General features: G+C 49.1%; 1 protein-coding gene across 1 annotated transcript; it reads right to left on the bottom strand.

The window, feature by feature from the left end:
• Positions 1-1,134: 1,134 nt before the first annotated feature.
• On the bottom strand, positions 1,135-15,028 carry TAGLN3 (transgelin 3). The gene is made up of 4 exons (XM_049628164.1): positions 14,708-15,028; positions 13,390-13,564; positions 3,351-3,453; positions 1,135-1,596 (listed from the first exon to the last, which is right to left on the bottom strand). Exons 1-4 carry the CDS (start codon positions 14,885-14,887, stop codon positions 1,455-1,457), a joined length of 600 nt encoding a protein of 199 aa, XP_049484121.1. The 5' UTR covers positions 14,888-15,028; the 3' UTR covers positions 1,135-1,454.
• Positions 15,029-15,849: the final 821 nt, after the last annotated feature.

Genomic DNA, 15,849 nt, shown 5'->3' with positions numbered 1-15,849 from the left:
CATCTTTCCAGAAATGGACAACTCACCAGTGGCTGTTAGAAAGTCTCTGGGGCCCCTGAAGGATACATTATATTCCTTGTGTGACTCAGGCTATCCTTTTTTTTTTTTTTTTCTTTTAATATTAAAAGTCTTAAAGTCTTATGCTGAATCCTAATATAGAAAATAAGATCAATGATGCTCTCTCGGAAGAACATATGGGGACCCAGGATGCTGCCTCCTAAGCAGCGCTGCCCACCCCAACGGGGATCCCATAGAAATCCCTCTGGAAGCCTGGAACTGCAGAGAACACGGTCTGAAAAGCCAACACCCAAACATTTAGGAGGTGGCAATATCTATAGTTTCATTTATTTTACCTTTTCTTAATAATTCATTATATGGATAAAAGGCCTCATCTCTTTTCTTACTAAATGAATCACTTTTTCTTGTTTGTACTGGTAGGAAAGAATAAGATTAAACAGTGGTCTCGAAGTTTATTGGCCTTCTTAATTTTCATATGGATGAGAGAATCTTTGGAACCTCTCCCATCTTAGCTAGATGTCTGTCTTCGGCAATATCCAGCAGTTTTACGGATTTAGACCCTGTAAGTGAGTGTAAGGGAGCAATCTACATCGCCTCTAATGCTTGGCTTATGAAGAACCATATCAACGTGGACATCAGACCCAGGGTCCGGCCTGCAGGGGAAAGACTGGTACAGAAGTAACAACCGCTCTTTCCTTCGACCGTCACCCGCTGTTTGATAAAACCACCCATCCAGCAAATACTTCCTGGGCCTCTATATGAGAGCCCCTTAAGAACTGGGGCTTCGGCTTGCTCATTCCGGGGTTCCCTCCCCCGGAGTCCAGCATCATAGGCACAAGGTAGGTACTTTGCCCAAGTGACTCAAAGACCTTGTTCTGGAACTCCTGGCTTTAGGCTATCAGAGTGGGCAAAACTATGTCTAAACTTCCACTTCCGTGGCTGAGACACAGAACACAACCTGATCAGGGCTTCCTCAGAGAGAGCCTATAGTTGTACACCTTCAGCTTAAGCCTCATTCCGTCTTGCTGGCCCCCTGAATGGACGGAGGCCAGCCCTGCGTGGCAAAGACCCTATGGCGAAGAATGAAGTTTACGTTTGAAGACACAAGACTAATTTGTTTATTAGGTCTGTTCTAATAAGTTGAGGAGGGGAGTTTTTGGCAAATAAATAAATAAATAAATAATCAGACAAAGGGAGACTCTTGGGCAAAAGAGGGAGCTCAGGAAGAGGAGGCGGAGTCTTTGCATAGTTCTAAATGAACACAAGGTGGCAGCAGTAGGCAACGCGGATTCTCAGCAGAAATGCAGCACTTGCAAAAACCAGAAACTGGGAGGCTTTGAGAAAGAGAAGGTCAGAAGGTGACTAACTATTTCTTTATCACAGAGACCGTGGTGTGGAACATTCGTCCTCTCTACAGGGGGGCAGGAGGCAGCATCTTACATGATCTGCCTGGGCATCCCGTACCCGGTCATGCCTGCCTGGGAGGCTCCCTTGTTGCTGCCCATCTGCAGGCCGATGACGTTCTGTCCCTGGCGAAGCTGCTCCTCTGAAAATCCTCTCCGATTCTGCTGGGCTTTCCTGGGCAGGGGAAGTGAGATGGAATAATGTCATTCTGACAGTTTTCAAGCCCTTCCCAAGACACGTAGTTAGAAAGACTCTACTGGGGTCACCAAACAGAACCCAAGGCCACCAAATAGAATAGCAGACCCTATACTGAACTATAGTACTGATAGGAACTGTGATCCTACCCTGAGCTACAGTCCTACCTTGAGCAATGGCCACCATGGGCTATGACCCTACCATGAGCCAAGGCCCTACGCTGAGCTATAAGCCTATCATGAGCTATGGTCCTACCTTGATCTATGAGTCCCTACCTGGTCTATGGCCCCAGCCTAAGCTATGGCCCTACTCTGATCATTATTCCTATCTTGGGCTATGTTCCTACCCTGGGCTATGGTCCTATCACGAGCTCTAACCCTACTCCAAATAGGCCCTTCCATGACACAGGAGCTCTCCACTCCTTAGAACCCAGATGATTTTTCAGAATTTCCACGAAAGAGTCAGTGGCTTCCTTTCTGAAGACTTCACTCTCAGACAACTTTCCTGTCACCCTCTCTCTCAAAGTTACCTCAAGCCCTTGTGAAAATTACAGTCAGGTCTTCTTACAAAGCATGTCATAAATCCCATTCGGCCTTTCCCTGTGTAGGGCCAAGGATTAATGTTCCTGTTTTAGAGCTGTAGGACCTAGGAGTTAAGGAGGGAAATTTTCTTACTCTTACCCAGAGGTCAGCAAATTTCAGTAAAGAGCCAGGTAGTAATTAATTTTGGTTTTGTGGGTCATATAAACCACGATATGTCACTAGCAAAGCTGGGACTAAAAGCAGAGTTTCAACTGGCCAAAATCTAGATTTTCAGACAAGGTTCATTTAAAATGACACAAGGGGGTAACTTTTTATAACTGTCTAGAAAAAGAAAGCCAGGTTAGGGAAATGAAGGGTCAATTATCTGCTACAAAGTACTCTTTTGTCTCCAAGGCCCCCTGAGCTATTGGGTGGAGTTTCACCTTCCTTGCTTCCCCCACCCTTGAAAACAAGGACAAGAAAATAAATCCTTTACTGGTATGACCACATAATACATTATCCAGACCATGCCACTTTTGAAAGTGAAAGAGACAGCTATTAATAAATACGCTGGGGGGTTGCCTGGGAGGCTCAGTTGGTTAAACATCTGACTCTTGATTTTGGCTCAGTCATGATCTCACAGTTTGTGGGATCAAGCCCCACATCAGGCTCTGTGCAGATAGTGTGGAGCCTGCTTGGGAGTCTCTCTCTCCCTTGCTCTCTGCCCCTCCCTGCTCATATGCACGTGCTCTCTCTCTCTCTCTCAAAATGAAGAAGTAAACATTTAAAAAAAATAAATACACTGGGACAACAGGCATTAACCAGGACATATGTTCCCTTCATTAAGTTCAAGAATAAATAAGTAAGTAAGTTTACTTGAGGGCTCCTTGGATCATAACAAAACCAAGTTCAGACCTCAAGCCACCTCTGAGAAAAGTCAGTCAGTCCTGCTCAGCCTCTGGAGAAACAGCACAGCCGGAGCCGAAGGGTCCCAGTATCCAGCAGGAAACCCCCAATCCTTTCTGCCCTGGGTGGGCTGTTGACCTGAATGACAGCATCAGTCTTCCCTTGTTCCTGGGGAATCAGCTGTGGGGGCCCTGAGTGCTTTGTGTTGAAATAGCCTCTAGCGCTCCAGATGCTCTTTCTCGTAGAAATCTCCCTCCTCGGTTGCCGAGTGGAGCGTGGGGAGTGGTGGCAGGAAGGGATATTTACCTGTGAAACCAGGATGGCTCTCCCCTGTAGCAGCCATCATCCTTGGTGACTGCAACGCTGCCAAGAGCCATCAGAGTCCTCTGCACAGCCGCCATGTCCTTCCCTACAAGCCAACAAAGACATTAAAGCCAAGCATGTGTCAGGGCTAAGGAATCTGGAAGGATGGGGCTGGTCCTCTGGGAAGGAAGTTCTGATGGGAGGCTGTAGGCCGATCCCATTCAAGAGGAGGGATACCAAATACTTCTCAAAGCCCCGAAGATAACCATGGCAAAACTTCCCAGAAAAGAACAAAAAACTACCTGGCTAGTCTCTATATGACTCGCCCAGTTTCTAACTCATTCATAGTTGCCGAATGAATAAAACATTCCAAACACTTATCAGCCCAGATACAAGTAGGTCCCTGCCCTGAGCAGAAGCCCTTGCCTCTGCGGGTTCTACAGACTGTGGCAAGGGGAAATCCTGTGGGTAGGCTTGCGAGCTGGTCCGCAGAAGACGATTTTCCTCAGGACTGGGGGTAGGGGGAAAAGGAAACTGGAAAGAAGTTGCTTGGCTGGATTCAATGTGCCAAACCCCAGGTGGCTCCTCTCTTTTACTTTCTCTGGGTTAAAAGGGTCTAAAATCACCCATGTGCGTCAAATTGTATTCACTTGACGTATTCAATTGATTCAAAGGGTATTCACTTTGCTCTTTGGGCTGGAGGCCGGCAAATGAAGGCAAGCAAATCAACACAGAAAGCACTCAATGTGACACAAATGATAGGCCCTTTATTTTGTGCAGCTTGGAAGGAGCTAAATGGAAATAATAAATAGCTGTCGTGTGTGTGTGTGTGTGTGTGTGTGTGAGAGAGAGAGAGAGAGATGTGTGGTGTGCCCCTTCATACAGTGGGAAGGGGGGGCATGCCCTGAGGAGCCCAGTGACCCTGAATCCACAGAGGAGGCAAGTGACCCTGAAAGTCAGCCTGTTCCTCTCATCCTCTCTCCTTTCCTCCCTCCCAGCTGACTGCCAGGCCTGGGGCTGGGAAAGATGCTACCTTGTGGTCAGCCCTGGATTAGACAGAGATCCGTGCACGGCACGGGATGTGGGGTGCAAAGCTCAAGGCACAGGGTTAGCAAGCAAGGCAGCGTTCAGTGGGGCGGGTAGGGTGGGGGGGGGGGTGAAGCTGCAAAAGTTAAGGGCAAATACTAAAAGGCCCTCGTTGCACTGAGCGAACCATCTGTGCTCTCTCCCCCCACCGTGCTGCTGCAGCTTGGTCACTGGGGAATACAGAATTACAGGAGAAAGGCAGATGGTAAACAAGACTGGAGTAGAACTCTAATGAAATAAACAATTCAGGTCCACAGAGGAAGTCCAGTTCAGGATGTCCATCTATTCAAAGAGGAGAGAGAGAGAGAGAGAGAGAGAGAGAGAGAGAGAGGAAGAAAGAGAGAAAGAAAGAAAGAAAGAAAGAAAGAAAGAAAGAAAGAAAAAGAGTAGATTCATTTTCCCTCACTTTTCTTCCCTACCCCATCAACCACAGGGCGGTTTCGGGAATCCTGAGGCCTGGCTGGGTTAGCTGATAGTTAACAGTGCTGGGTGGGGGGGAAGGAGGGGGGGGGCGTGCAGAACAGAACGGAAGTGTCTGGGCAGCAGATGGGTGGGGGAGGACAGAAGGAATCATAAGACTTAAGAGCAAACCCAGAGGTGGTTACTAGAATGACTTCTCGTAGATAAAAAGCTTTTCTGTAATTGTCACTGTGTAATGCGATCCTTTTTTTTTTTTTTTTAAATAGAGCTATAGTGATGATATTCTGAGGGATCACTGTGGAAAGAGATGCAGAGAGGGTTTGCTCTTAAGCAGTGATCCATTAAAGAGAACTTACAGCAAGAATTAAGCACAGGGAGGGTTGGGAAGGTTAGAGTATACCATTTAACCCTACTCTGTACAAGGGCCACACAGGAAATCGGTTTCTGGTGGTTGGAAAGCACAGGTCTAGGAAGTCCAGCATCTGGGGGAACGTGCAGCCTGACAGCCAGCAACCCAGCTACAGATATGACCCTGGAGCCCCGGGTGCAGAGGCAGGTTGTGTTAGCACAGACCCAGCCCCCTTCACAGGGAGCTAGCTGGTGTCATACACACGGCATGAAACCAGGCAGGAAGGAGGGGGAAAAGTTGGCAAGGAAAGATATATCCTGGAAGGTGGGAAAGGAAGCAATTACACGATTGGGCAGAAGAAGCTAGGGAAGGAGGCGTTATTTGACAAAAACACATTGGAAAAGTTTTCCTTAAGAAAGGTCCCAAGGCAAGAGATTTGATATAAATTATAAGCCAGATATTTTTTTTTTTTAATTTTTTTTTTCAACGTTTTTTATTTATTTTTGGGACAGAGAGAGACAGAGCATGAACAGGGGAGGGGCAGAGAGAGAGGGAGACACAGAATCGGAAACAGGCTCCAGGCTCCGAGCCATCAGCCCAGAGCCCGACGTGGGGCTCGAACTCACGGACCGCGAGATCGTGACCTAAGCCAGATATTTTTATACATGGTATCAAACCAGTGGAATTGATATTATTCCCTCCAGTGTATGAATGGGAAAATGAATTCAGGGAGGTTAATTAACGAGCCCAGAGTCACTCAGCAAGTAAACCAGAGCCTGGCTCTAGCTCAGGTGTCTGAATGCAAAGCCCACAAACAGTCCACTAGGCCACCATCAGCCATGGGTCCCCACTGCAGGTTGGTTGTGGTGGCACATTCCTTGGTGATCAGAGATAACCTGCAGGGGTGGCAGTGGCTGTGTGAGGACCAGGCCAGAGGGAATGCACAGGGGGACAAAACTGGGTCACTGTTCTTGTGCCCCATAAGTTCAACAGTACCAACCCCAAGAGCCATAAGTCTCTGAGCGTTTTTGTCTGGAATAATTTCTCCAGGTCGCAACTCAAATAAGGTTAAAGCAAGAAGAAGAGTTGGGGCCTAGAGTCCCCCATCAGTGTGCCGGTCAAGTTCATCCTGGCCAAGATTCTAAGTAACACTATGAGCAGGAATCTGCCCCTCTAACTTGTCTATCTTGCTTTCCTGGCATGTCTACTCAGCTTTCTAACAGACATCCCTCATGAACTCCAGCATGAAATGGCGAGAGGGCCTTTTTCTAGCCTCACCTCTCTTGCCAGTTCAGAAGCCCAGATCACATGCTGCTGGAGGGAAGGGACCATTTGTAGAGGCTGATTTCTATAACTGGGGGTCACATATTAAATGTCCAAAGGAGCAGTGAGGTTAAGGAAGATCTGTGAATCTTATAACCATCTGCCTAGAACACGGCCTACTTCAGAACAAGGTTTCCCAAGCCTCTTGGACTACTTATGGGATAGTGTGGGAGACATCTCTTTAAAAATATGAATTTTGAGGTCATTCCCCTTAGAGATGGATTCAGTAGGCCTGGGGAGAGGCCTGGGAGTTTATATTTGTAATAAGCTCGCCAGGTGATTTACACCATTAGGCAAGTTTGAGAAGCACGGTGGCTCTCAAACTAGACTGATTACCAGAAATACCTGAGAATGAGGGGTGCCTGGGTGGCTCAGTCGGTTAAGCATCTGACTTCTGCTCAGGTCATAATCTCATGGTTCGTGGGTTCGAGCTCAGAGCCTGGAGCCTGCTTCAGATTCCGTGTCCCCTCTCTCTCTGCCCCTCCCCAGCTCACACTCTGTCTCTCTCTCTCAAACATAAATGAACGTTAAAAAAAAAAAAAGAAAGAAAGAAATACCTGCGAATCTTAAAAATTCTGATTCTGGAGCAATCTCCTGAGACGACTCGGATACAGCCAGATGGAGAGGCAAGCATTGTTCCACTACTTGGGTTTTCACTTGTTAAAAACATTGCGAGGTCTAGCACACGGTAAGTACTACACGCTATTCCTTAAGCAAAAACTCCTCCCTTTGGAGACATCTTGCACAAAGTCAAATGGTAAAGTCAATAATTAGAAGGGCTCTGATCCAAGCTGGGAGCCAGCTCGGAGTCCGGCAGCTTGGAATCTCTTTGCTCCCTGAAAGCTACACCCTAGATACTTTGGCAAGGCAGCTTGAAAACACTGCTCAAGGCTATTCTTCCAAGAAAAAAGAAAAAAGAAAAAAAAAAAGAAGACTGTCCTAAAAGAAGTAGCGACTACTGGGAAGGACTGGGAATTTTCTAGATGCTGAGTCCTTGGTGGTGACCTAAAAGTGAGACCACTGGCCATAAAAAGGGAAGTGACACATGGAATCGGAGGGGCCAAACGTGCATTACCAGCTCAGCACTTTGATCAGGTGAGCTGGACTCTTCTAGCCTCTTCTTACAGGAGGGGCTGATATTTAGACTTGCAATCATAAAAAATGAGATGGTGTTGTAGCAGCCTCCCTTGTACTCAACCTGGCAAACCTTTGCTCAGACAACTGAGTGTGCCCTCTTTCCTGCATTAGCACAAAGCGGTGTTTCCCCAAGTGTGGTCTTGTACTTCAGACTACTGAATGATAACTTCCGGGGGGTGGGGCCGAGGGCTCTGCACCATAAGGCTCTCCCGCCCCCCCCAACCAGGGATTCTTATTACCCATAAAGTCTGAGCACTATTACCATAAAGGGAGCCTGCCTGGGATTCGCTGTCTCCCTCTTTCTCTGCCCCTCCCCTGCTAGTGCTCTCTCTCACTCTCTAAATAAATAAATAAGTGGTTTTAAAAAATAAAAGTGTTTCACAGTTTACAGTCAAAACTTTTGCTTCAGAGCTACTTTGTTTTGTTATCCGTCTTGACTCATCTGTGTTACTCTTGGAATACTGGCTGTTTTCATCTTTCTGGTATCATTTCTGTTTTCCTTGAGTAATAACTTAGGCACAGTCCCCAATTCTCTCCTCAAGATTGAGAAAATATTGCTACGGTCAAAGGAGAAATGTCAGAGAGTAGGTTGGGCTTGCTCTGTGAGTTTCACAAATTTTTGTCGCTTGCCTTTCTGCAGACACTCTGTTGGTTCTCAAAGCCAGGTTCCCAGACCAGCAGAAGCAGCATCACCTATGAATTGGTAAGCAATGCAAATTTCTGGGCCCTACCCCAGATTTAATACCTCAGAAACACTGGGGCTGTGTTTTCATAAACCTACCAGGCTCGAGGTTGAGAACCACGGCTGAAGGAAAAACCCGCCAAACAAAGTCACGAGCAGTGGAGGCTGTGGAGACTGCAAGCAGCAGGCACGTTATGATGACTCAAGTCACTACAGGTACCTCACAAGACCCCCAAGTGTCTCTCGAGTTGGGTGAAATGTTTCCTTGTTCTTGCTGTTATGGAATGACACATATAGAGCCACCTCCCCAGAGAGAATATATTTGGACTGCCAGGTACTCCCCCCCCCCCCCCCAATATAAACCACACTCTTCCCCGACTCCTAGTCATCAAGGAAAGGGAACAGGGGGGCAGGGCAAAACCATGTGGCCAGGATCCTTGTCAGTAGGACTCCTGAGAAAAGTAATCAGATTGGATTGATCTTTGAGTCTTGCCTGCTCTGACATTCTAGAATTCTACATGTCTAACGCTTGTTTACCATGTGGCTGTGCAAAGAAACCAAAAGGTAGTTGCTGATGGACTTATAGTATAGGGGGAAGGAAGCCAACATTTATTAGGTGTCTATTAGCCAGGCACGGTCACAGGCATTTTACACATTTAATCCTTACAAGAACCTTCCGAGGAAGGTGCTAGACTTATTTACAGAGAAGGAAACTGAGGCTCTGAGTAGCTGAGCACTGAAACAAGTTCACAAAGTTGTCATGTAGCTAAAGAGCTTCAACCCATCTATCTCACTCCAAACTCATGCTTTTTTCACTGTACCAAGATCTTCTGGGTCTGGAATTGGCAAAGCAATATATTCTGGGGAAAGATGTCAAGAGGGTAATGGCCACAGGATAGAAAAAAGTCAGTAAGGTGACCCGTGACGCCGGCCCCTCCATATTGGAGGCTGGCCGATGCAGTGAAGGCACCACACGACAGACAGAGGGCGAATGCCATCCAGGCAACAACACCGGCTTCTGTATGAAGCCATTAATGAAGTCCATCTGTTCCAAGGCAGAATATGTGCCTTTCCAGCCTTGCTCCCGCCACCCTCATTTTCAATTTGTCCTAAAAAGGGACAGGGCAATGACTGTAGTAATGTTTACCTTGCCACCGTATATTATGCTCTACGGTTGCCAGACACTTTGCTAAGCAACTTCTAATGCATCATCCCCTTTAATCCCCATGTCAACCCTGTGAAATAGCTGAGAAAATCCAAGCTTAGAAAAGTTAATTGATAAGTGGTGGAACAGAGATGTGAACCAGGCAGTCTTAGAAATCTGTGTTGTACCACCTTCCAGGGTAAGTTTTCTTTGAGTCTTTCTGACCAGCACACCCCCTAGTTCTCCCGTGTTCTCTCTCATTCTCTGTCTCTCTCACACACAAACACACATACTTCCTTTTCCTGCTCCTCCCTCGTCTCCTTCTCACTTTCCCTCCACAGAAAAGACACTGACGTCTAAGCTCCGGTATGCTCTCCTGAGTCATGGGCAGCTGAGACAGCCCCACTCCCACCCCCTCCCGGCACCCTCCACAAATCCAGAAGGAACCTGCCAGCATCCACCTGCTCTCATGCAAGAGAAAGACTTCTTTAGTCCTCTCCCAGGGCTCTAAGCGGCCCCAGCTTCCTCCCCAGCCCTGAAAGGGATTGCTCACCCAGCTTCCTCCCAGAGGAACTTCAGTAGCTCTGTCTCTAATATCCTTTGGTTGGGTTGTTTTCTGGGCCGTTGTTCAGGCCTGGGGTTCCTTTTTAAATTTTTTTTTTTTTTTTAACGTTTATTTATTTTTGAGACAGAGAGAGACAGAACATGAACGGGGGAGGGTCAGAGAGAGGGAGACACAGAATCTGAAACAGGCTCCAGGCTCTGAGCTGTCAGCACAGAGCCCGACGCGGGGCTCGAACCCACGGACCGCGAGATCATGACCTGAGCCGAAGTCGGACGCTTAACCGACTGAACCACCCAGGCGCCCCTGGGGTTCCTTTTTAAAGCCCAGGACCTTTATTCTGGTTGCTCCTAAGTCCATTCCAAACATCTCAGTGTGCATCGAACAGGGGTTTCAGGATAATGGGTCCATTTGTGGCCCCTGCCTGTCTAACTGAAGCCTAAATGGGAGGGCATCTTGCAAGCCTGGCCTCCTGCAGCTTCATTTGTCTGCAACCTCAGAGCAACATGGAGTCACTGGGCAGCCGTGGGCAAGCAGAACCCTATTGGGAAGATGCCAAGCGGGGGAGATGGGGGGCAGGGGGCAGAGAGCTGTTGAGAATAAAGTGCCTGCAGAGGAGGAAGAGAAGTGCCCAAGCGAGAAGGGCTGGACCCACAGCAGCCACAGCCACCACACCCCCAGTGCGTGGCATCAGGAGGGAATGGGAATAAACGGAAAACCACCGTCGGAGCAGTGGGGGGGATGCGGCATGAAGCCAAGCAAATGGCCAGCTTGATAGCTGTGTGAGTAGACATGGGCACCCTCACGCTGACACATGCCGACCCTGCCTTGCAGCATCCCTTTGATTCAGGCTTGCTCATCCCCAGACACGAGCGACAACTGGCTCTGGCAGGAAGCACCCAGCCTCTCTCACTCAGTACCCTGGGTCTCACCCTGGCCTTGCTCAAGGCCAAGCCCGCCCCTCCCTTCTCTGCCCAAACAACCCACTTTCCTACCTCTTGCTCCATTGTATGGTAACCAGCTCTGGCTTGAGCCTCAGTCAGTGATCCAGAGGCCCCCTCCCTTAGAATGACTCTTCCAGAACCTCAGTCCTCCCATGAAGGGGCCCATGGGAGGCCGTGGACACTCCTAGGCATCTGCTTTGTTAGTGTCAGTCATGGCTACCTATACCCGGTCAGCCACCCTTGGAGTGAATCCCCTTCCTTTTTTCCTTTAAAGCTTCATCCTTTTTGCCCTGGCTCCATGTCTGCCTGGTTTCCTTTTTCTAGGAGTATTAACCTGGCTTGGAGCCCACCTGTCCACGACCCTACCTTAGGCGACCACAGTCTCACTCATGCTTCTTGACCTCCCTCTCCCTTAAGAAGTATGAACACACAGGGCTGGGACAGGTGGTGTAGACCTCCCCCTGCTCTGTTAATCAGGGACCGTGGCTCCCTACACCCCTCCTCGTCACTGCCAGCACCTCCGGGATGTCAAGTTTACCTGCGTGATCTCTGATAAAAGTGGAAAGGCAAGTAAAACATCGTCAGTCGAGTAAAGACAGAGAAGCAAGCTCGGGGTCCACATCTCCTACAGACTTCCCAGTTTCCTTCTCTTCCTACATACTTCCTGCACTTGGTGGGTGGCTCACCCTTCCATTCACATGAACTCCTAATACAGGGGCTCCACCCTTCTGTCCCACACAGTCCTGACTCCTCCTCCTCCTTCTCTTCTTCATCCTCCTGTTATGACTCACCAGCACACTCATGGTGCAGGTGCAGGAAACAGCCTCCTGGTCAAAGCATGACAGGGCAGACTAGTTGAGGCCCTATTTTCTGGCCTCAGAGAGTTCAAGTTTGAGCCCTGCTAATTACAGGCCATACGATGCGTACAAGTACTCATGGACAAGCTTCAGCTTCATCCTCTTTGAAATGGGAAAATTAACAACACCTCATAGAACTGGAGGAGAATTAATTGGCATTACACAGTAAAGTACTTGTTCCACGCCTACGGTACAGGGAAATATCAATAGGCAGGGGCTCTCTTTATTAGCTGGGAAAATCATCATCGTTTTGGTCTAAAGAGCAGAAACCAAGTCTCAACTGTGACATTCACGAGATTTGGAAGTGAGTAGCCAAGAAGTCCAATGGCCTGGCCTGAAGGTCTGGATATCTGACTTTCTAAGTAATGGCAAAACACAGGTTATGTGACGGGTGTCTTGGGATTTTAACAACTCACGTGTGAGAGAAACAGGAAATACCAGCTCTCTCTGCCTGACACAGAGGGGGTGTAAGGGTTAAGGAGGCAATTGTTTCTTTAGAAGTTGTTTCATAGGATGGTCCTCTGCTAGAAATCTGTTTCATCCATCATCTAAATACCTCTTAAAATACCATGTCTCCCGATCACAGGAAAGTTACCCCCTTCTCACTATCAGGGGGGCCATTTGGGTCACTGCCCTGGGCATCCTATTGGGCGCACCACTGCTAACTGCCAGGGACTGAGCATGAGCGAGCAGAGCCTACCTGGAAGGCCTGCTTGAACTGTTCCATAGCTCCAGTGCCTGGCCAGCCTGGCGTGGAACCGTTGCACGGATGGGCACACACATTCGGGCCCAGGGGAACACTAAGCACTATGACCACAGGTCCCAACTTCTTGGGCCGTGTCTCCATTCACACCATTTCCCCCAGTAATGGTGGACTGTCAAATACGTCCAGAAATGTGATTTGACTTTTATGCCTCATAAGACTTATGCCTCACAAGTCAATTCACAAATGTGAAAGAAAAAAAAAAAAATCACGTTTCACACTTTCTGAGCAGAATATATATCTGGAAGGGATAGTCACCAAGCCCTCAGATAATAGTTTTGTAAAAGGTTGGGGTGCTCTTGATTTCTCAGACTGAATGACAGACCGCACCAGGCGGCTTTGTCTACGAGCCCTGTTGCTGCCGGTGAGTCAGAAGCACGCTCACCACCCACCCCCCCTTCTCTTCCAGTAGCTACCATTTGTTCAGAAAGAGTACGTTGTGGGAGGGGTAACAGGAATGAAAGGCATCCATGTAACCATTTTAGCTTTCTCTCCATGGAGGCTTCTGTTTACATGCTGGTTTGCTGAGGTCCCCCGCCATGTCCCCAGGGTGCGCCTTCCCTCAGAGGAGGGTAGCCTTGTCAATAGAATATCACAAAGCGGTAAGCTAACAGTGCCCCGGGGTCACAGCGGATAACCCCCATTCCACCCCCACCCTCCACCCCCAAAGGGGCACACACAGGCATAAGGAAGAACACTGTGAACAGGTTTCCCAAAGAGATGGCCAAAGTGGAGGGGGAGGGGGAATAACCCCAAAGGCATGAGGGCTGTTTACCTTCCCATAGATCCACCGTCTGAAAAATGTCAGTGGTCCTGACACCGTAGATTTCTGCAGCTTTTAGGAACTGGGAGATTTGCTCCATCTGCTTAAAAGCCATCTTTGATTCTGAGATCTTGGGAATGGGCTCCTGTCCCGGTGGGTATAAACTGTTTATCAGCTTGCACAGGACCTGAAGAGAGAAAGGGGAGACAAAATCAATGTTTCCCTTTGTATTTATCCATCATTAATGCAAAGTGAGTCCTAGGCCTAAAGTGCACAGTTTCCGGGTTTGGGCAGAGGCAAGTCTTGCGCCCCAGGAAGGCACGGCTCAGGGCTGGGTGGCCAGGTTCCCACGCCAAACCCCAGAGACCCAGGTGGCCTCACTCCCAGGGCTGCTCCTGGCTACAGTGGGTCCTGCATCCTGGGAACCCCCTTCCCTGCTGGCTCCTCCCTTCCTTTCTCTGGGGGAGGGAAAGAATGTTTACAAATAGGGAACAATGTGTGATGATGAGCCCGTGATTTCCAGACTTTCAATGGAAGGAGGAGAGGTCAAATAATAGAATCGAATATTATTTCTTCTCTCAAAGGGCAGATCAGAATCAACCTTCAATAACTCAACCCATATGTGCCAATGAGGTATAAAAGAGCTGAACCGGGTACCCTCCTCCTAGATGCTTGTAACCCAAGTCCTGGGCGACCCAACAGAAACGTAGGATAGCTGTTATGTAACAGTAAATCACAGCCTGCGGGGAAAAGATGGGCTTGTTCGAATCAGCAGTCTCCAACCCCCAAACGCACGAGAGCATCTGGTCAGAAAAGCAGTTACCAAGTAAGGATTCCCTTCGGTTTCTTGAGAACCCATGCATTCAAGACATCCAGCACCCCAGGCAGCATGGCTTGGGGAAGGATGGGAAGGTGGTTAGTCTCTCTGACCCTTTCTTTTGTTGTACTTTGTAACTAATCCATTCCCCACGGGGTAGGAATAATTACTCCCCCCACCCCACCCGCTGATGGACCAAAAGTCTGGAGAAATCTAAGGGAAATCCTTATCTGATTATTCCCACTGGAGAAAGCAAAAAGGGCTTTTAATTTGGCAACAACTCCCAAGGAAGCTGCCATGTCTCAGCTGGGTGGAGAGTCCTTAAGCTAGGAAGGGAATTGTGCGGGGAGCGCAGACCTTCCACCCCGAAGAAATAAAGGCATTTCCATTCCCACCCCGCGAGACACAGAGTTTGGCAGCCGCAGCTCCACCTGCAGCCTCCTGTTAGAAGAGAAAGTCCAGGAGGGGTTCCCAGCCCACTGCCCTGGCCACCAAGATCGCAGCCGGCCTTACCGTCCCGTCCATTAACCATTTCTGAAAATGGGCCCTGCCGGGGGGCGGGTGCTCTATGTCCTCGGCGCACTGCAGGATGATCCAGTCCACCAGCTTGTTCTCCAGGTCCGCATCGTACTTCTGCTCGATCTTCTCCTGCACCTCTCGGCTTAAGCCATAGCTCGGGCCCCTGTTAGCCATCTCTGGAAGAGAAGAGAGGACACGCGCGGCATCCACACAATAGCAGCAGCGGCCCGGCTCCCTGCGAACGGGGGCTGGGACGTGGCTGGGCGGCCTGGCCCAGCAGCAGCAAAGCAGGCAGAAAGCCGGGCGTGGTTTAAATCAAGGAGCCAATGAAGCCACTGGGGTTTCACCTACCAACGCGAAGGGAAAGCGCAGCCACGCGCCAGTGACTCTAGAATAAAGCCCCTGCTGGTCCAGGGGGGCTGGAACGCCCCTCTCGGTCCCGCCTATCGATAGGATGAGATGAGGTGATGTACAAGGACTCACAATCAAGGCTGAAACCCCAGGCAGCAAGGGGGCTGGGTGGTGGTCGTGGGGTCCCCTCTCTAGAAGCACTTTGCAGAGACGGGGATCCTGAAATGGGAGAGAGCAGGTAATTAACAGGAAGGAAGGAAGGCCGCCTTGACGTTCAGTTGCTGATGCTGCATGGCGCCTGGAAGAATGGTACACTGATTCGATTTTCTTCTAGCTGAGGAGGGTCAAACCGGGGCCGTTGCTAAGAGCCCTCCAAAAAGCCAGCCCTCTCGTATGTCAGTCAATCCCGCCCACCTCCCTCCCGCTGAGAGCTTCTTTCTGGCTGCACAATTCTTTCCCCTCCTCTGGGGGAGACAGCCGATTGTACACAAGGCCGAGCACAGCTGCACAAGGCCTGGGGCCTAGGGGAGGGTCCATTCTGTCAGCTGTCCATCTGTCAGGAGTTGCCAGACCACTTTCCCTCTGCCCTGGGGTAACAGTTGTCTGGCTGGACAAGAGGGGAGGGGCTGAGAGCTGCATCCATTAACTTGTTCAGCTGCCAGCCAGATTTCATCTGGAAACTTCCATCCTGGCCGTAACTGTTGTGCCTCAGTTTGACTTATCCAAAGAATGAACCTTTTAAATGCTATTTTTAATGGAAAGATACTAAGAGCATGTTCTATAAA

This window comes from Panthera uncia, chromosome C2 (assembly GCF_023721935.1).
Source record: "Panthera uncia isolate 11264 chromosome C2, Puncia_PCG_1.0, whole genome shotgun sequence".
Lineage (NCBI taxonomy): Eukaryota > Metazoa > Chordata > Mammalia > Carnivora > Felidae > Panthera > Panthera uncia.
Note: the sequence above shows the minus strand (reverse complement) of the source record. Positions and strands in the feature narration are given on the sequence as shown.